This window comes from Geospiza fortis, unplaced genomic scaffold (genome assembly GCF_000277835.1).
Source record: "Geospiza fortis unplaced genomic scaffold, GeoFor_1.0 scaffold166, whole genome shotgun sequence".
Classification (NCBI taxonomy): domain Eukaryota; kingdom Metazoa; phylum Chordata; class Aves; order Passeriformes; family Thraupidae; genus Geospiza; species Geospiza fortis.
Genome location: NW_005054310.1, coordinates 1,236,133 through 1,258,022, shown reverse-complemented (window position 1 = coordinate 1,258,022; position 21,890 = coordinate 1,236,133). Strand labels below are relative to the sequence as shown.

The 21,890-nt window shown below is 36.6% G+C and overlaps 1 protein-coding gene across 1 annotated transcript in view; it reads left to right on the top strand.

Moving 5' to 3' along the window:
• ACSS3 (acyl-CoA synthetase short chain family member 3) overlaps nucleotides 1-21,890 on the top strand; it is a 106,441-nt gene that overhangs the window by 70,490 nt on the left and 14,061 nt on the right. Inside the window, exons 9-12 of the mRNA XM_031055606.1 lie at nucleotides 15-166; nucleotides 4,859-4,962; nucleotides 18,373-18,468; nucleotides 21,366-21,429. Of these exons, the coding sequence (XP_030911466.1) occupies nucleotides 15-166; nucleotides 4,859-4,962; nucleotides 18,373-18,468; nucleotides 21,366-21,429 (416 nt within the window). The remainder of the gene's footprint in view (nucleotides 1-14; nucleotides 167-4,858; nucleotides 4,963-18,372; nucleotides 18,469-21,365; nucleotides 21,430-21,890) is intronic.

The following is a 21,890-nucleotide window of genomic DNA, read 5'->3' as shown; positions in this document are numbered from 1 at the left end:
TATTCTCTCCATAGGGGAAGCCTGTGGGAACGCCAGATGCTGGTGCCTATTTCCGTGTGCTAGCAGAGCACGAAGTAGCTGCCTTCTTTACTTCACCAACTGCAATTAGAGCAATCCGTCAGCAGGACCCTGAGGCCACCTTGGGAAAGCAGTACTCACTGAAAAGGTGAAGTAAGGATACACTAGAAGCAGTTTTTTCCAGAAGCAGGCTGCATGAACTAAGAGTAACAGAGTATCTGGGGTTTTGCCCACCTCTGTAGAGTGCTATTTTAATATATTCTTGAAAATTTGCTTGCAAATTTCTACTGATAGTTTTGAGGAGATGAAAGCTGTTAAAGAGTCTATGACTCTAATGTTAAGAGCTTCTACTGGGTTAGGATTCCTCTCCCATCTTTTACTTTACTCCCCTGTGCTTATACTCTGTAATACAGTCTTGGATTATGTCATCCCATACTGCTTTTTCTGCATGACCTCTCATTTTGTTAAGGATGGACAGGATCTTTAGTGTTTGTTTAATCAGAAGCTAGTCAGTGTTTTGGTTGTTGCCCCAAAACTTCATTATTGTTTATGATTATGTATCCAAAGGGCTATTTTATGTCTTGTACTGCTTTTAAGGTGCTTATCACTATTCTATCAGCATGCTTCAAAGTCTTGGCTGAGTTCATCCTCGTAAATCCCCTGTGAGGTGAGAGAGTGGTATTATCTGTATTTTGCAGATGGGAAGCTGAGTCAAAGAGATTAAGGTCAAAGTCTTCTGTTAGTTTTGAACATCTAGTCTGAGCCACTGAAATACCACTGTTTCAAAGATTATAGTATTATATGGTTAAAATGTGGTGTTAGCATTATATTTATGAAGTGTTTCTCATAGTAACTTGGATTTCTGAGTGTTCAATACTTCTGCAGACTAAGTTTCTGTATCTTACGGTAAACATTCTAAAAATGAAAAATATGTGGGTTCAGACCACATCTAATCTTGAAGTTGAATGATTTGCTCAGCGTCAAACAGGGACTGTGTCAGACTGTATAGGCAGTATGCAGTCACAAGAACATCTATTACCACACTTGTTCAAAGAGAAGGGAAGCTTCATTAGAACTCCACATTCTTATTTGCTCAGGAAAGTTTATTATTAATAAGCTGGATTTTTTCCTGAGGTATTAATTCCAAGCTTATCATTACTTTCTTCCATCTGTTTTGACTGCTATCATCAGCCCTTACTCCTCACTGAAATAAGAAAGAAGCTCATTTGAGACACTAATGCAGTATTGTCCTATGATGTTATTGACAAGAAAGTGATTCAGATTCTAGAAAATTTAATTGCTGTTCCTTGGCATTTCTTAGGCAATTACTTTGTCTTTAGAGTATTCATTTAATGGGAAATCTGTTTACCTGCTTTGTAAGTTGTCACATTCTCTGGCCAGATGAGAATTCTAGATAAGACTCTCCTTGGAGTATCCGTTGCCACAGATGTAAAGAGGTATTTCATCATTCCTATTCAGTCATATCAAATGAGCTTCTCCACTTGTCTGCAGCTTTAGTTGTCTCATAATTCACTCAGCTTTGGACCGTGTAGTTCACTGGGATGTGAGGTCTCTTTACTAAACCCTCTAATGCAGCATTTAATATTGAGTAGGTACAGTTGTTAAAAAAGTCTATCAAGAGATTAAAATTTCCATTCTAGGGGAATACTTGGGTTTGGGTGTTACTTGGATAGACTTTTCTATTCATGGTCAAGTGAATTCTGTCTGGTTCAGTTTGAAAGCAGTCTTAGTTCATTTACTTGATCTATGATGCTTTCTTCTTTGTTACATGGTGAAGAATCTTTGAAATGTCTTTCTGCTACATGCACTAAAAACAGATCCTTATGTTAGAGACTGCATCCAGGAATGCAGTCCTGAAAGAGGTTTCCACCATGGTACATTTTATTTCTGAAAAGTTCTGTTACATAAATGGTAAAGGTCAATGTCACTTTAAAAAAATAATGTTAAAAAAGACAGTTACTGAGGAAGAAAAGAGATGGTAGGCAATGCCAGCTTCCATACATAAGGAAGCATTTGATTTACATCAGCAAATTGGATTATAAGCAAACTCGTGTTCTTTTGAAATGACATAAGTGAAATAAATTTCTGTTAAGAACTGATGTTTGTGGCGTCACTGGCCTCTGCACAAAATTATATATATATGAGTTTTCCAAAGGTTCTAGTGTGTATGCTTTAAATTTCTTGTGTCTATTGGAGCCAAATCTTGAAATTTCTTTGCTTTTGACACAAAATGCCACCTGTGTCTAAAACACAGCGCATGCTTAATGATAAAACAGATGTTTAGTTTTTAGTACGGTAGGTCAAAAGGCCTGTTCAACCATCCATTTACAGAGATCTAATGACGTAGCTTTTGATAATATCCAGTGCTGCTGAGCATTGCTGCCTTTTGTGTTGGAAAAACAAGTAACATCCAAATTCCATGAACTTTGTCTACCTAAGCATATTCTGTTTAGCTCTTTGAATCCATTCTCCTCTTCAGAAGGTAGCTCCATAATACCAAGCCATTAACTCTTCCCATATTTGGAATCACACTTCATGCTACAATTGACATAATTGTTGTGAGCTGGATTGTTCTAATTTCCAAACAATTGACAAATGATGGTTTTTCATGATATGTGGCAACAACTCAGCAGTTTAGATTAATGTACAAGTAATTTACCATTTGTGTCCCATAGTCTACTTTGCTTGCTTGACTTTTGGTCAGTTGAGAATGTTCTGCAATTTTATATCGAGAGCATTTAAAGATTCTAGGTTGTTCATCTGATGCCAGATAATAATGGACTTCAGAAAGAAATATGAGACTGCATAAAAACTGTGCAGAAATAATGGATATAAAGTAGATAAGAAACTTCTATTATCTGTCACATAATGCAGGAACAAGAGGATGTGAAATTAAAGTAGCAAATTCAAAACTATTAGAAGGAAATATTTTCTCATAGAATTGACATTTCTCACGTGCTGCTAGGAGGATATGTGATTAAGACCCAGAACTTATTACAATCGAAGTACGTAATGCAGTTCTGCCTGCTACTCCCTACTCTGTGCTGCTGTTGATCATACATGGCCCATCCTGGTTGAGTCATGAACTGTGCTCATGAACAGCCTTTGTGGAGCTGAGCTGCAGTTGTGTTCTGTATCTCTCTCTGTGACTCTGTCACCCAAACATCCAATGCTTGGATTCTCATATTCAAGGTAAAATCTGTTCAGGGAAGGAAATGAATAAGCACATCCATGGAGAAAAATCAGAAGGTGTGAAAACATTTTTTATATATGTGTGTGACTGTATGTATGTGGTCTCCACATGCATTAAAAATTAGTAAGAATTCTTCATTTCCAGTTAATGTTTAGAGGCGCAAATGAACCTTCATTGCTGTATTTTTAGGAAAAAAAGCTTATGTAGTATCATGCAGATAGAGTTTTTCTTTGCCAGAATACCCCTTCCCCCCAGACTGGTGTGTGCATTCCAGAATTTAAAAAAAAAAATTGTTCCAACATTATATTTTAATTTATAAAAGTGAAGCTCACATTATTACCCATATGAAAATTTAAGCTTTTGGTAAATAGTTTGGAGGTGTTGTTTCTTCTGTGCTTGGAGTGACACCAAAATGTATGTGCTATGTTGAATAATATTTATTGCTTCAGGATCATTAGGAACATTGATCTGTCCGCTATATGTCAGATGAAATTTGAAGTCCATTCTGTTGAACTCCTGTATAGGGCCTAAAAGCTTGATTGTGCTGAATTTCATGTTAGGAATGTAGGTTTTCAGAAGAGCTGAGGACATTTATTTAACATAGAGGCTGTAGGACCTTTCTTCTCAATTAACTGCATTGCAGGGATAGATGATTGCAGTAACAGGTGGACTGACATGCTTTGAAGTTTTAAGTGGGCTTTTAAAAAAATTATTCAGTGGGACATTTCATAGCCATTGCCGTCCCTTGTTTTGCTATACTATTTGAGAGGAGAAAATAATTCCATGGTTGTTATGCTTAGACTTGTGGCACTTTGCTCTGATACTCTTTTTGATGGTTTTGTGCTTTAAGTTTGCCAAAGAGCTGATTTTTCTTCTCATAACATAAAGTTGATCTTTAGCCTGCGGATTATTAAATCTGATTATTAAAGCTGGGAATTCAAAAGAGAGGAATTTTGCTTTTGGCTCAAGGGATAACAAGGTAACTTAACTTTTCCCTAAGTCTTATATGTTCTTGGTGTTTTTCTAATTTGCTTTCTGGATTTCATTTCCATGGAAAGATGAAACTCATAGTGTTTCTAAATTATATCCCTCTGAAGTGAAATTTGTGTCATACTGACCAGATCTAAGAATTCCCTCTTTTTGTGGCTGCAAATCTACTGGCTTTACGAAATCAGTGTAGTTTCTGTCCACTATTGAAGGACAAGAGTGAAGTCCTGTGTTCAGCACACATTCAAAATGCACTGAGGAAAGACTTAAAGTGAAACAAAATGTCAGTGGAATGCATCTAGCTGTGGGAGATTGTACTGCAATGCTAATGAGGCTATCTGCCTAGTTTTTGTGTACAGAGCATTTAATTATTTTTACTTCAACTGACAGTTGCTTGCCTCTGGTCTCCCAAGGTATGTGCATTCAGCAAATAAAGTTTCTTTTACATGGTGAAGTATTAAGTAGCTTAAATTAATGCTGCAAATATTCTAGTTGTTACTTAGTAGGAAAGAGAAAACAAAAAGTCCTCCTTTGTCTTCTCCCTTTTCTGGGATAGTGGCCAAAGACATTTATTGTATTCATTATCTTGGTTTCCTTTCCACATCCAGATCAAGATACAGACTTTATTTTTATTTAAAGGTTCAGAATGATGTTTGTAGCTGGTGAGCACTGTGATGTGGACACACTAGAATGGTCAAAAAGAGTCTTCAAGGTACCTGTCTTGGACCACTGGTGGCAAACTGGTGAGTGGTTTAAAATACCTTTTGTAAAATACAATGAGGAGAGTATTTTCAGACTTGTTTCCTGCGTCTGAAGGTAAATTGCCATGAACATGTAAAAAAATGTAAAAAAAAATAAAAATTCAAGCAGGAAGAATGTTGTTTGGAAGTGGTCTGAAAAGTGACTTCAGGGTACTTTTAGAAAAACATGACATTAGTAAAAGCTATATAAAGAAGGCATTTTCTGGTACCCATGTTTAAAAAAATAAGTTTATATTAGTATTTTTCCAGGTGTGTTTTATGTTGTTTGCATGTGTGATCGTTATGTGGCAGACTGTTTGCTATTTAAGGCTTAAACCTAGGTTTTTTGCATATATAATTTGTGTAATTAAAAACAAACAATCTGCTGCATAGAGTAGACTCCTTGGTCTTTAATAGTGTTCTGTATGGATGTCATCCAACTTCTAGTGATTATTTTAGAGTGTTTCCTATTTGTTTCACTGCAATGAAGGAATCGGAGTACCAGTCTGTGGGTAACTTTGCAAAAATCATAATTGAATCCTGGATTAAGGCTTGATCAAATGTATTTCCTTATAACTGTGGATTCATATATCTTTAAATTTCACTATTAGAATATTGTTTGCATTTTGCTTCTTACACACATTGCTGATTAAACAGTGGAAATGCATTACAAAAGCTCCTTCCTTCCTGCCTGCCTGCCTGCCTCCCTTCTTTGCTCCCTTCCAAAAAGTGCCTCTTGTGTTTTCTGTGGATCATTAATTTAAGATATGTGATCTCCTTCTCTATAAAGAAAAATCTTCTGAGGTTCTCCCATGATAGATCAAATAGAAGCTATAGAAGATAAGAGAGAAAGTGAGAAACTGTTATTTCATCTATATATTATGCAGTTAGATCAGTTGAGGAGGCTTCAAATGCATTGTTTTTATTAAAAAAAAACCCAAACCACAATCTTAGATAAATACTGAAAAAGTTCTGGAAGACAGTAGTGTCATTTAAAATTTAACCTGGGTTTAATCTGCTGATTAGCTGATTAATACAAGGCAAAAGACCTCTGTTTCGTTCGGTTCACTAAGATCCTAATGTCTGTAGGCAGGTTTGAATGATGCAGAATGAGAAATTAACTAAAAAGAGCTAAAAGATCAAATAATGTCTTTGTTAAGTCACTGAACTGTCAATAATCAATGTATGTAATTTTGTGTGGTTTTGTATGTGTTTTTGTACGTGCTTTTGTCTGTCTTTGCAGATATAAAGATATATTACATACAAAATTGCCATAGCTTTTGCATGTTTTGTGCAGAAGTTTCATGTTACAGTGTTCTTTCAGATGTATCTCAAGTATATAAATATCAATGAGAGATTTTAAGCATAGGGATATAATGGAACTTACACTGTGTAGGGGTAAGACTGTGTTTTAGACATTTTTCAAAGACCAAGACTCAGCTCAGACTACAGTGTGCTTCTTGATTTGTATATTCAGGGCATGCTCTTCAATTAAATTGTACCATGACTTAGTGAACTTAGGCCATTTCAAATATATTGTTTGAGAGCATTTAATAATTTGGTTGGAGTGAAGACCCAAGTGATTTGTGTGGAAATGCGAGCTGTTGAATGAAAGTGAGGCCTTCAGTCTGAAGGAAAAAATGTACTAATTCAGTTCCTATCAAAGAACTGAACTTCAAGGGATAAGGAAGCAAGAATCACAGAGTCATTAGGTTAATGAGGACCTCCTGAGCTCATTTAATTCAGTCTCCCTTCTCAAGCAGGAGAAGCAGAGAGAGTGTTGCTCAGGATGCTGTCTGGTTTTGAGTATCTCCGTGGTTGGAGATTCTCTGGCCACTCTGGCTAGCCTGTGCCAGTGTGTGACTGCCTTCACAGTAAATGCTTATTTTTTGGGCTCAGATGGAATATCCTGGTTTTAGTTTGTGCCTGTTGCCTCTTGTTGTGTAAGTGGGCATCACTGAGAAGTCTGGCTAACATTTCTTCAATGTGCGTGAATACCGGATGCCTCCCAAGAAGGCCTACAGGGGTGCTTTCTGTGAGAAGCTGCCAGAAGCTTTCTTTATGTCTGGCAGAGTCAATCCATGGCAGCTCCAAAGATGGATGTGCTGCCAGTCATGCCTGGGCCAATTAGAAATGGTGGTATACATATGTAAAAATGAGGGGAAAAAAAAGTAATTGCGAAGCTGTAATTGCAGCCAGAGAAGAGTGGTGTGAGAACATGTGAGAGAAACAACTCTGCAGACACCAAGGTCAATGGAAAAGGAGGGGGATGAGGTGCTCCAGATGCTGGAGCTGAGATTCCTCTGCAGCCCATGGTGCAACCCATGGTGAAGCAGCTGCCCCCTGCAAGACACGGAAGTCCACAGGAGGCAGAGATCTGCCTGCAGCCCATGAAGGAGACCCGCACCATAGCAAGTGGATGCCTGAGAGGAAGTTTTGACCCTGTGGGAGGCCCATGCTGGATCAGGCGCCTGGCAGGCACCTGTAGATTCATGGAGGAGCCAATGCTGGAGCAGGTTTCCTGGCAGGACTTGCTGCTTGTACCCTTTCCTTGTCTTGAGCTGTGGAGAATTGAACACAAGACTCCAGATGTGGCCTCACTAGGGCTGAGCTGAAGGAGAAGATCACCTTGCTCAACCTCCTGGTCACAATCTTCCCCATGCACCCCAGGGTGCCACTGGCCCTCCTGGCCATGAGGGCACTGTGGGCTCACAGTCACCTTGTCATTCACAGGATTCCCAGGTCCTGGAGCACAGCAGCCATTGCCGCAGGTGAAAACAGTCTTCCCTTCTGCTCTTCACTCACCTCTGCTTTAGCAGAATGCAAAATAAATGCCATTAATTGTGAAAAAACAAGCAGTTCTGTCACATTCATCCTTACCTGTCACCTGTCAAAATGTTGAAAATAGATTTCTGTGCTGGAATAGCCATTTCAACCAAACAGTATTGGATTTCAGTACATGAGGTTAAAGGTTTATGTACTGAATGTGAAATATTTTACAGAATAGATAACTGGCTGTTTAATTCATTAGAAGTAGGCAAGGTTCGTGACTGATGACAGAATAAGGACCCACAGATTCAGAAATAACAATTTTCTGAACTATCTCCAAAATAAAAAAGTGGCATGCTAAAAACACAATAAAAACTCTAATCACTTCTGTCAGGAGGAAGTTGAAACTATTAGCTGTGTTATGTGGAACTAATAAGTTTTTAAAATGCATTTTTTATAACAAAATGAATTGTCTTTTTTTGCCATTTAACTGCAGCTGAAGTCGGAAATTTTGTTATACCTCAGATTGAAAGTCTCTGTCTTACTTCTGCATATGAAAATGCTTTTGACCTTTGCTAGTCTGACAAATTGATGCTTATTCCCAAAGCTGATACTTATCTGCATTCTTCCAAAACAAGAGCACTGCAAAACTCTGAGAAATTCTGACATCTTAATTTTGCTCAAAAACTGTAGATCTTAGGCAGTTATGCTGGCTCTTTGAGCTGAGGCTAAAGTATAAGATGGAGGAGGAGGAGAAGTATCTGGGTAAATAGTGTTTCTTGCATAATGGGGTAATTTCTATTCCTTTGTTAATGACTGAGAAAGGTAAGGAAAGGATGAGTTTTGTAGAGATGAGAAGTGACTGTCATCATTTGGAGATGGAAATGAGTGTGGGGGAAACAAAAGGCTGACAAAAGTATTATAAAATAGGAGTGTTAACTTCTTCAGGTTTAGTAAGATGTCTTCAAAGCGCTTGGCCCCTTTGCCATATATGTAACTAGAAATAAATTAGTATGGACAAAGAAATGTGGATTTCTTTCATTTGTTCTTGAAAGATTTACAGTGTGTGTTTGAAATCACTGTGAATTTAAACAGTACTTTGAAACAGAAGAAATCTTTCATTAAGGGATTTCAAAGCAGCTACACCTGGAAAAGCTGATTGCTTAAAACTGATTTGTGTCAGTGCACGTTCATCAATAACACTCATTTTAAATGTTAATGTTTGTGTTACAAATATAGTAAGCACATCTTACAAACTGTGAAATATAAGTCACAGGATCAGTGAGTGGCAAGGAAGATTTCAGACAGTAAGGACTGGGAAGAACTTGCTGTTTTCTTTTGAGATATGGCAATGGATGAATGTTATTTTCTGATCCTATGCTGAAGTGTACCTGGAGAGAGGAGAATTTCATTTGTGTTGGTGCTGATGTTAAGTTTTTGCTTATTTATACAAATTGACACTTAGCACTTCAATAGCAATTTTCATCTTCAAAGTCGTTGTGCAAACACAAGCAATTAATACTTTTGACACCCCTGTGAAGTAAGTACAGTTATTCCAGTCTTGCAGACACTAAATAGAGAGAGAAGAGTATCCTGCCCCAAGATACCCCGAAAGCCTTAAATTCAGTGTCAAAAAAAGATTATTTTTTTCAGAGAGATAATTTTTCTGGTTCTTTTTACATATATTTTGCGATTTTTTTTTCCTGAATGGAAGCTGGAATGCACATTTTGGACCTTGTTTTTTCTCTCTGTGTAGTTATGTTTTAAGGCAATGATATAGTTGCTCTGTTTTAGTATTGCAGGTAGTTAAATCACAAGAAGCCTTGCCAAATTTATTTGAAGTAGCCTAAACAGTGTTTGGGTTGTATCTGCTGTGTGACTACCCTCATTGTGAGGGAGGGGCCTCAATTGACACAGAAATGTGAGTATGGCTTACCTTGATTTTGGAGCTAGCTTTGAGTTCTAGGAAAAAAAAAGGCAAACAGCCAGGAGGTTGAGCTGTGAAAGCAAAAGGCTCTGAAAGTTTGTGTTAAACATCTTCAGCTGCTTTCATGTTAGCTAAAAAATATGAAATTCTGCCATACCACTTTTGACATTTTGAGAAAATGGTAAGTCAGATTTCCATTTCTTCATAATAAGTATAGGATATAAAGAGTTTTTTTTCTCTTGATGTTTTTAAATAAAAATGTTTTGAGACTCTGCCTTTGAGGGTGTATAGGAAAATTCAGATGAAATAGAACTGAAGCTGAAAATTCAGTGATAAAATATGGCTTGCATAAAATCTCAGTCAAAAGACATGTTTCCAGAGAACTTTAGTTGAGTACTATGGAAATGAAAGTTACAGACTGTGCAAGTGTAGTAGGTTCAGATTGGAGTTATCTAGTATTTCCTGAGTATCAGCTCACTAGCAGGCATAACTGTGAAACAATTGTGTACATTTTGTGTTTTCATGCAAATAGGCTGCCTTATCCAGTAGGGGGTAGGTTTCTGCAGCAGGCATTAGGACAAAAATCAAATGGTGCTTGATGCATTATGGCTGCTGACAAGGAAGATTATATTGCGCATTGTATTATAATGCACATTGTATTGGATATTCTGAGACAGTGTGATAAAATTTTCTGGTAGGAATTCTCCAAGTTCTGTAATATAATTAATAATGTACTCTATCACTTTTAAAATTATTCTTTTTCTTTTTCTGTGTCTTACCTCTAAAACATGCAAATGCTATGTTGGTAATATTTGTATTAGGACAGACTGCTTTTAGGTGATTATATGTAGAGGTTTAATAATGGTTATACAGAGCTTTTATGAGGACTGATACAAATGTGTCATTGAATTCAGTGTAAAAAATATGAATCATGGATAAGTGTACTCATATGAATATATTTCAGTGGACTACTTCTGAGGCAATCAAAGAGTTTATTAATGTGATCTCCAAGCAGCATGACGTGGTCCCCAGACTTCAGTTTCCATTGTGTTGCCTTGGCAACATGGTGCACAATCTCCTTCTATGAGTATCTGTAAAAATGGATTTTGCAACTAAATTGTTAGCTAACCTTTTCAGGTTTGCAGTGAAGAACTGTTCTTTAAGCGAATTACCTTGTCAGGGAAGACCTCCATCTCCCTTTTGTCAGCTGGATTCCACATTTTGTTCTTCAGTTACCTTCCACTTTGCCCCATTCAAAACTGCAGATCAGTCCAGTGGTTTTGTTCAATGTCATGAAATTCTCAGACCCAAAGCCAATGGGAAAGGTAAACTAAAGAAAGGGTGGCTATTTGATTTGCAACAAATAGTCAATTCTTGACCTTTTTTTGGAGTGACGGAAATTCAGTTCTGGAGTTACAGGGACCAGGAATCTGGAGTTGAAATGAAAGAGATGAAACAAATTTATTCTAAAGTCCGGGCAACTGTTTTAGGTTATCAGGTGCCTCAGTGTAGACACAACTAGTTTCATGCTTTTTAGAGATGTGTGCATTCTGTCAAGACTCAGATCGTATTTTTTTTTTAGCGGAAGTTGATAACCTGCAAACAGTCCTACAGAAGTGGGAACTACTTGGCAGAAACTTCTGCTGCTCTGCAGCCCTGATTTACTGAGTCCCCTGATCATTATTTACTGGATAACTGAATTTAAAACAGGCATTCGTGACATTTTTCATGTCTCCCCCTGGAGACTTGCATTCTGTCCTTTAAGGGTATGAAAAATATAGATTGTTCCAGCCATTGTTTGCTGTTTAGTAATTACATGTGGACAGTGTATCCTTAGTAGCAGTATCTCATCATTCCTTCAATGTTATCTTACAACACCCAATTCAAACAGATTTTTGGTTGCCCTTATTGAAGGAGAGAGAGGAAGAGGTTTTTTTAGTGGCCATAGGCATTGCCAAGGCAGAGACTGACCTTTCGGTTCTGTGTGGTTTTCACATTCTTGGACATCCAAGAACGTATGTCTGGATTATATACATATTCTCTAGGGTGGTTTTGTTTGAATGAATCATTACAGCTTCATAGGTTTATTGTTGCATTCAGTGCTGTTCACTGTCTTTCATATTTCACAAAGTGTCTTTTCTCCAAAAATATTTTTCATTTGAGGGTTGTTTTAAATGTGAATTTCACATGGCTTTCAGTTGTCCAGTGCATTTTGGGAAGTGTACCCAGATGCTAGATCTGGAGTGTTGTGGCTTGAAAAACAAAAGTTTTTTTATTCTTATTTATGGAATTTATTGCAATTTGAATGTGGTTAAGTCAGTAAATATACTACGTCCTTCTAGTAAAAAAAAAAACCAAACCAAAACATGCATCTCTGTACTTCACATATCTGTGAAGGTTCTCTTTTCCTCATGGCTATACTCTGGTTTTTTCCCACTGGTCAGCTCCTCCTCTGTGTTGATACAAATTCATTATTAGCTGTGCCACTGCTAGTCTGCCTTATTTGTGCTGACATTTTCTAATTTAGAATTGATAAAAAGTGTGTATTAAGCTTTTCTGTTCCCATTTGGCTTCAGTTTCTCAGTGCTTACTAATCTTAATCTTTTCTGATTGTCTTTCCACATGCAGTCAGGGACAAAATTAATATGGATGAAGTATAAATGTTTTCATCCTTAAAATTTCATTGATATGGTTTAGATGATTGAAAATAAAAGAACTGTAAAAGAGTCTTAAGTTAGGAAGTTGAGCCATAGACAATATTTAGTGTGCACTGAATATTGGGGTTGCATTTAGGCAAATGAAGAAGATGAGGGGACATGTTTAGGAATGGATATGTTAAAATAGAATAGTGCAGTCTCATCTCTCTGAAGGAGATGAGTTGTGACAATGCCTCCTGTTTGTATGAGTGTGAAGATGTTACAGCTTGTTGATCTCTTTATTGTCACATGGTAACTGCTTTTTTATGTTGTTCAGAGTGAGGGTAGGAAGATAGTGTATCTAAGATATTCGATCCTGATAAAGATACTTGTATCGCACAGTAGTAATTTTACCTGTCTTTTCCATCTTGTCAGTATTACTATGCATGCAATGTATTAAGATTCCTCAAAACAATTAAACAGCAAACAGTTAGCACTGAGATGTGTAATTAATTTTTAAATTTTTCATTTATCTTTTAGTATTTCATCATATATTAGTTATGATGTCACAGTGGGATGAAAATAATTTGAAATTTATTTTGTCTGAAAATACAATTTGATGCATTGCCTGACTTAATGCATTTTTAAACATATCTGACATCTTCTAAATACTACCAAAAAGCTTTCCATTCTCTGGTCTTGGCTGTCATTTTGCTATAGGCAATTTATAAGGTGTACATTATAATAACATATATAATATTTGGAGGCAAAGGACCCTAATGTACTTACAAAATGAATAAATAAACTTCTGATGCTTTATTACTGGCTTGCCAGTTAGTGATAATCAATTATTTTCTGCTTTGGTTTTAATATTTGTCATGGCCCACAAACCCTTAACTAACCTAGTTTGACCTTCCTTGCAGTTATATTTTGTATATTTATTTTGGAGATTTCATTTAAATGTGCTTTGAAATTTTCAGAGACCTTGTTTATTTGTATAATACCAACCCGCACAGTTTGTAAGTATATTCTGTGATTGGATGATTGTGAAAGTGAGCCTTGGATGAATTTTAATGGATTTGGGCATTGATTTTATTTTCGAATAAGTGAATTGAATACAGGAATAGAACTGTTACAGTGGAAATATTTGCCCTTCACAAGTGTGATAAGTATTCATGGTAATAGATGCATTATGACTCCACATGCTTTAAAGCGTTTAGAAAATATTAAAAAAAATGCTGGTTTCTCTTCTGGCCTTCAATTCTAAGAATAAGCATAGAAATACAGGCACTTTCAGAAAATACATAACTTTATAAACAGAATGGATTTCTGTTTTGAGAAATGGAACTTCAGGTTTTCAAAAATTTTAGCTCATTTTGTCACTTTTTTCTCATAAGTCCATGAATCTTAGTCACACTTAAAAAAATATTGCTTCATTTTTTATTTATATCTCTTTACCATTTTTTTGAGTGAAGTTTCTGCTTTACAGATTCTTCTTTGCAGTTTCTAAGTGGAGAAGTTAGACAGTTAAGAGCTTTTTTAAGGTCCTGTGTACAATTTTACCAAGTGAGAAAGGTAAAATTTAATTTTACTTGGGTGTGAAGAATAGCTGAAAAACACTGTTGTTTTTCAATGAGGTTTACAGTTAACTTGTAGAGGTTTTATGTTCTGTTTTATAGAGTGCTAGTGGGATGAAAACATATTTTGAAGCCACTTCAAGATAACAAATTCTTCTGATCTTCTGCCAAATGAATGTTACCTAAATTGTAAGCAGCCTGATGGACAAGGTCATGCTTTAGATGTGAGAGTATCTTTAAATAACATTAGAGCAAGAAAGTCTTAACTGAAAATCTTTCCACTTGTTTGCTGCCTATTCTTTACCCTAGCTTTATTTAAGTTTACAAAGAGTTTTTCAACTCCTTACAAGACAAGTGTGAAAACCTTGATTACAAATCACCAAACTTGCATAGCTCACCATAAAGCTGATACTTCTGGAAGTTTTTGCTAAAGTAGACCCCTGCTCCTCACTTACCACAGTTTGTTATTCTCTACACATCTGATATTTATTGTGTTGATGCTGCATGTGCTTAATTCACAAGAGGAATAATTAAGAATGCAGCCAGATGGAGCAAAAATAAATTGTAATTACAGTGAGTGTTTAAGAATTTTTTTGCTGCATGTCATAGTCCTCAGAAGCAAGGAGTGAAATAAAATACTAAACAATGCATGAAAAAGTTTTTGAAGTTTCACTACTAGCCAGCAAAACCTTTTATCATTTGGGATGACAGACTGTCTTTAATCTAATCTAATGGTGTATTATGTGTGAACTGGATTCAATTTCATACTTCTTTCTGACACTTGATAAAACTGAACCAGAGTATCCTTCAGAATTTACAGTTCTTCAGATTCTTCAGACCTTGCTGTCTTCTTGTGGTTCCTCTCAGTTTTTTGTTATAATTTGCTGTAGTACCATGCTAAATATATTGCTAGATAGAATTTCAGTAAATGTAAGCTCTTTCATTAAATTTTACGTCATTTGATGACAAGCTTAAATAAAATGAAGAGGAAGTGAGTAAAATGGATGGGGAGGTTCAGAGTATAATTGTCATAGCTCTGAAAATAATTTTCACTAGCTTTTACTCTTAGAATGTGGTAAAAATCATGGCATAGCAATATATACTAACAGCGTGGGTGCAGCAGTGCTGTGGATTTTTGTAGCAGCATCAAACATCACATTGTATTGGGATCATCCAAACTGTCCTTATCTGTGCCCTTTGGTGCTCTGCGATAATAGTGGCCAGGTATTTTATATAAATAAACAAGGAGTTTGTATAAAACTCCTTGTTTTAGTGTTGATGGATAGTTAGCATCAGATTGTTTGTACTTTAGTACCCAGCATCAGCCATGTGTGCTTAGTCTTTTTTACACATTAATAATATAACGTGCCTTTCACCATCCTGGTGTAGATCTCTTCCAGGGAAGCAGCAAAGAAAGCAGCTTGGCAAATTTACACAAGATACTTCTGAGGCCTTGCTGAAGGCATGGCTGAGTTGTACTGTACAGAGGCTAAAGCAATTATCTGAAATTTTCTTCCAACATCAGTAAGCATAAGACTGAGCTGGTGCTTGGGCTACCAACCTGCACCATGACTATCTAGACACAATTTGTCAGGGTTAACAGTGCTAAATCCAAGCTGTGAGTAAGGCAGCTTACTGCTGCTGCAGTTAGAAGCTTGCTTGGCTTTTAGCAATGAAGGACTGGTGGAAACTGACTTCTTTGCTCTGTGCAGTTGTATGCTAAAGGATGAAGGAAATGAGGTCTATGTGAATACTTGCTGATCTGGCCCTGAATCTTCAGGACACTGCCAGTGCATACTATTTCTGTGATGTGTTAGATTCAGTTTTATTTTAAGGAAGCAGTATGGTATACCGTAATACAGATTTTGAGTCCTGTAATTCATCTGGTACTGTGGCTTTCTGTTCCAGAATGCCCAATAGTTGTTGCCTTACTAGAAAGCATTTTGCTGTAACTTTATTGAATTCTTCATCCACCCTTTCTGGCATAATGAAAATGACCACTGTTGTAGAGGGAGCGTATGGAAGGAGTCTCTTCAGAGGTACATTCTTGCGGTGTGAGTGGATTTGTAATGAGTTGCTGCCTAAGCTTTCCTGCTTCACAGACTCTCCTTTCCATTTTATCAGTGCAGTCTGCTGCTGTAGTAATTCCTTTAATTCCCCACAACAAAAGTGACAGCCTTGCCAGAAGAATAGCTCAAAACAGCATAGGCACAGTGAGAATTTTGTATATTATATTTATTGCATTCATTAATATGTTAATGTATGACAGTTGCTCCTTTTTCTTCTTTCCTTCTCCTGCTACATAACAACTTCCTACCTCTTTTGTATGCTTTTAGTGGCTCTCCATTGCATTCTGAGAAACTCAAAGCAGACAGCTTTACATTACTAACTTAGCACAGCCCAAGCTCAAATATTCATTCCAAAATGCAGTGTATTTTGCCTAAGTATTTCCTACCAAAAAAGCCAATACTTCAGCAGCATGGCAGTCTACTATGTTGAGAAATATGAGACATGGTATAGAAATTATAGTGTATCAGGAATATAAGTGGCACAGAGTAAGTAAGTGGTAGATTTTCATCTTGAAAGTCCTGAGTTATTTCAAAACTGTTTATTTTGATTGAACTTGACTGTGACTGTGAATGAGAAAGAGAGTTTTGAGCACAAAACCTACTAGCTGTTGCTCTGCATAATTTGGCAGAACACAGCTTCTGCAAATCAGGCATGTGGGTAGGTGGAAGCTTTCTGATTAATAAAGTCACAGACTTTATGCACCCTAGCTACTCGTAGGAGAGTGCACTTTTTTGCTTCTGGATCAGCAGCACCTTCTTTGGCGTAAGAATTGTTTTCCAAGGTGCAAATGCAAAAACGTTCATGTATCAGACTACTCATTAGCTGTCCAATTTATACTGGATATTTTAATAATATTGAAATAGCTTTATAATAGTATCACTCACTTACTGGTAGAGTGTGACAAAACAAAGAAGGTCACATCTGTGATTATTGAGGACTGTTTCTTTACATTGGCCCTTATTCTGAAAAGAAGAAGCATAAGGAGGGAGTTGGGACACTTGAACAGCCTTGATTTTAAGGCCATCTCTCAGTAACTGTTGTTTTTGTCTCAATGAAGTGCTTTTCATTATTCTCAGAGGTACAGCATATTGTTTTCATTATAACTCAAAGCAGATGTTGAACACCTTTACCAGACTAGTTGTGAAACATTGTTCTCCCAGTATAAAACATTGCTCTTCTAAATAGCAGTTTCATTGTCACATCTTAAGGTGTTACACAGAAAGGAAATTGGTTTTATGGTCTGGTTATCTCTGAAAAGCCTTCCACAGCTGGAGAGGAAGCTAACTTGCTAGCTTAGTGAGTGGACAGTTAATGTGCAAAATGTTTGCAAAAGAGACTGTAAGACAGACCTACTGTCCTGTTCCTTGCATTAAAAATATGGAAGTTTACAAAGTCTTCAGTATTGGAAATCTGTCTAGGTGCTGTGCATTAATTTCAGAGAATCTTCAGCTATAAACAAATGAGTGTCAGGTAAGGGATGTCTGTTCCTATATGCAGAAACTAGCTTTAAGGGATAGGTGGAATACAATGTACACTTGACAAGTGTTGTCCTTCTTCAGACTGTTACTGTTTCAACTTTTCAGACCTGAATCTTGTAACCTGAACATGGATCCTGGATTGAATTGTGTAGAAACCAACTTTAATTGAAACCAAAGATTCATAAGCAACTCTATTTATTAGAAATCTAAAATAAGGACCACACAGTATTTGTATTACACATAATTGTTAAGGAAAAGATCTCTTTTAAATAACATTTAAAATCCTGTGTTTTTCTGAGCAGTGATGATTTCTTTTCAGGAGGATTTTGAATTGAATTCCCCTTTAAACTCCCAACTGTTTTCTTGGTGATAGAAAAAACTGTCTTAGAAAGAGGCTGTTGTTTCCTAATAGGTTTGGGAAATTGATATTTCAATCCAGCATCTTCTTTGAAAGATAAATGTTGATTTCCCAAGAAATGTACAGCACAAAGCTTCATGCTGTCCATTGACAGTACTCCTTTGTGATTCTATATTGAAGGGGAATCTTCAATATGCCCTTGAATGGCATGAAGCTGAGCCAAGGGAGGTTTAGATTGGCTATTAGGAGAAGGCTCTACACCCAGAGGGTGGTTGGGCACTGGAACAGGCTGCCCAGGGCAGTGATCACAGCAGCAAGCATGACAGAGTTCAAGAAGTGTTTGGACAATGCTCTCAGGCACATGTTTTGATTCCTGGGGATGTCCTTTGCAGGACCAGGAGTTGGACTTCAATGATATCTGGGAGTCCCTTCCAACTCAGCATATTCTATGATTCTGTGAATTCTAAATCTTCCATTGTTTGTCTAGGATTTTTTTAAAAAAAATTTGATGTGCTGAGCATCAAAGAACTTAGAACTAGTAAATACTGAATGGAACTAAAACCAGCCTTAGCCGACGATATGTGTGTTCTCTTAATAGAATCTGGTTCTGCAATTACGGCTTCCTGCATTGGTTTGGGGAACTCTACAACACCTCCACCTGGACAGGCAGGAAAACCAGTGCCAGGATATAATGGTAAGACTGTGCTAAAAATGTTACTAAGAAAGGACATTGCTTATATTCCTCAGTGAGTGCTCCTTAATTGTCATATCTTGTAGTAAAAGAAAATTACAGGCTTATTAAGATATTTTCCTCCTCCCTGCTTTCTTGTATGTTGTAGAATGTGATTGTGAATAAAAAAATTCAGAGTCATCTTCAAGAAAATTGACAACTACTTCTGCCTTTATTGTATGAACAGGCTAGCACATACTTTGACACATTGATCATCTTTACTTCTACATGCACTCCTTCACAACTTGACAGAGTTGTTAAGCAAACTGTCTTTCAGTATCTGTGCAGCATTTTTATTTCCAGCCAGGAGAAATGGTAGGCTATGGACCAGAACAAAAAGGATGAGAACTCATTGTCTCGAAGGTATTTCCACGTAGGGGTCCAGCTACAGGATTAAGAATGCATAAGTATTTTAATACCTGGGAACCGTGATTTTAACACAATTTTAAAAAGTTTCTTGAAATCTGGAAAATAATTACATTAAAGATCAAATGGTGTTCAGAAAAAAGTTCTCACATCATTGGTCAGAAAGATCTAAGCTGTTATTTTCTTTTAATACATGTAAGTGGTGAACATTAAAAAAAAACTCAAATATTTTTAGCAGCTCTTGGTTTCTGCACTTACAGTTATGGCATGAAGATGAGCAATAGTTTAAAAACAAAGCCATGAAGTTTCTCCAGAGTTCTAATAAGTAGGAAAGGGTGAAAGAATGTAATTGCATCACACGTTATCAGATGATAGTCAGGGCTAAGAAGAAATATGAGTAACAAAAATATAAAAATTTCTGATGAATATTTTGGAAAATTGGGACTGGTGTAAGTAAAGATTTTCTTCAAAGAGAATGATGGAAATGTCTTTAGCGTACCATATAAAGGAAACAAAAAATGAGCACTGAAATTCACTAAAGATTTATGGAATCATTTTACTTATTTCAGTCTTTGACCAAATATGTCCTGTAATGCAGCTATTCACAAACTAGTGATTTTTAAAAAATTACTCTATTTTGGCAGCTGTCTTGTCTTGCTGTCATCCACTTCTCTTTGGTGTTGTTTTCCTGCTGTTACTATACTTATTAGAGGAGATCCTTATGCTGGTTAGAAGTGGTTTTAGTTTATACATGCAATTCTAAGTGGCTGGTAAAGACATGCTGCAGTATAAGGGAAGTTGCAAGATCTACTTGTTTTTTTTTTTTTTGAACATGTAAAAATTCTTTCCTATTACATATTGCTAAAAAGAAATGGATTTGTTGGTGATTTTTAGGGACAAAGGGAATAAAAGTTATGATATCAAAGTGTAGTGGCACAAATTGCATTTAAAAGTGAGTCAAGATAAAATATTAATTTCTGTTGCCTTTAATCAGACATTACACTGTGCTTTTCCCTTGATCTACTTGAAACTTTGCAGGTAATTGCAGTGCATTTTCAGACTGAAGCAGGTCCCATATTTTGAAGAAACAAGTCAGTTCTTCAGTAATTCAGGAGAGCAGCATAGTATGTCACTTCCCCAAATTTTTCTACATTGAAATATGTAGCTTGCAAGTATATATACTGGGATTGGTACTTTGGTGAAATAGTTACAGTAAACGGATTAGATTTTAGTTAGTATTACAGAAATAGGAGAGAAAACACTGACAGCTACACAAGCGGATCTGTGTAAAACTGGCCTCGTGTACTTGCTTGTGTCTGTGTGCGGAGCCATTGCTTCCAGCAGACTCTTCAGTTACTTTAAAATTGCCATCATCTTCGAAGGAGTAGCTTCAGCCAGAAGGAATAAATTACAGATGTTGGTGCTCTTCGGAGAGATAGGATATGATATTACTCATATAGGTTTTAACAGAGTTTTAGTCAGAAGTCTGTCATCCACTTTTCCCCATTTCCTCTGGAAATTTGTAATCCAGAATGTAAGATTATTTGTAGAGATTTAGATACAGCTGAACATTGCTTTCATTGCTTGGGCAGGCTTCAAAAAGCATGTAATTCTTATCAGCCCAGTCTGTCAGAATCTTCCCTCCCTGTTTTTCTGTGGTTTAGTTGCTTCACCTTATGTAATTTCATTATCATAGGCCAAGGTGGTATCTGTCATTCCTTTCTTATGCCCACACCTTGAGATGGAATGGATGGTTTTAGTAGCTTCATTTCCCAGATAACTGCACAAAAGAGGCTATTTCAGATGATTTCCTCAGAAATCTCACTATCAGGATATGGATGCTTTCACTGAAGCCCTGCCATCCAGGGAAAAGGCTTCATTTGGAAAGTCTGGATTCTGTCCTGTTCTTTGAGCATTACCCTGCTGTGCAGCTTTGGGTACTTCACGAATTACTTGATCTCTTTATGCTAGACTACAATGAACCTTGTTAGCTGAAGGTCATTTTTCTGAGATTCCTGAGAGCCTTTGAAAACCAGATGTACTTTTTTACTGCTAATAGTGTTTCTCACATGAGCTGGGTTAGACTTCAGTCATCTTGGTTGTTATTTCTTGCTCCACGTATTTTTAATTGCATCCACGTATTTTTAATTTATGTTTGTCATGTATCTTAATGGTTCTTTGTTGTGTAGAAGTTCAGATTTTCCAGTATGAGAGCTTCTTTTACTTTTTAGTTCTGTTTTTCCCTTTTGGGACTTTGTGCTATTTCTGCTTCCAAAGCACAAGTATTATTTAAGACTTTTTGTACTTAAGGCTGAATGTTAATAAAGTCATGAGATTATCCAGTTTGGCACTCCCAAATTACTTAATTCCTTCTGTTGCTTGGTGTATTGCTATTCTGAAGTGTGACATAGTTGATATCCATAAAGAAAGACATTTACTTTCACCTAAAATACGCTACTAAACTTGAGTTTTTTTCCTATATTATTTTTTTACAGTCATGATTCTGGATGAAAATAAGAAACCAGTGAAGGCAAAGACTTTGGGAAATATTGTGGTAAAGTAAGAAAAATAAATATCATACAGTTAAAAGAAAGATTATCTTTTGACTAAAGTTTATATAAAAATAAGAATAATTGAAGTAATGAAGATTGGAAAGCATGTCTGTCTGTCTCTGATACTGATACCAATCTCCCTGAATGTTTTGTGTTCATTAATGTCGAAAAATTGCAGACAAAGTTGTGTGAATGAATGAGTTTTTCTTAGACTACAGCAAAGTTTACCATTTTCTTAATTATCAGAGTGTTGGCACAGAATGATGCCTTCCTCTTTTAATGTATGACAAGATTCTGAATCATTCCCTTCACTATTTTATCTTTCCATTTAGTGAAATAGTGCAGCAGTACAGATTGGCGTGCTTCAGCTTACCCGTGTGATGCTGCCTCTTCTTTCATGATCTCCTAATTCCAGCTGATGCACCTTCTTAGAAGGAGAACATGTATTTTCTGTTCTCTGTAAAGGAA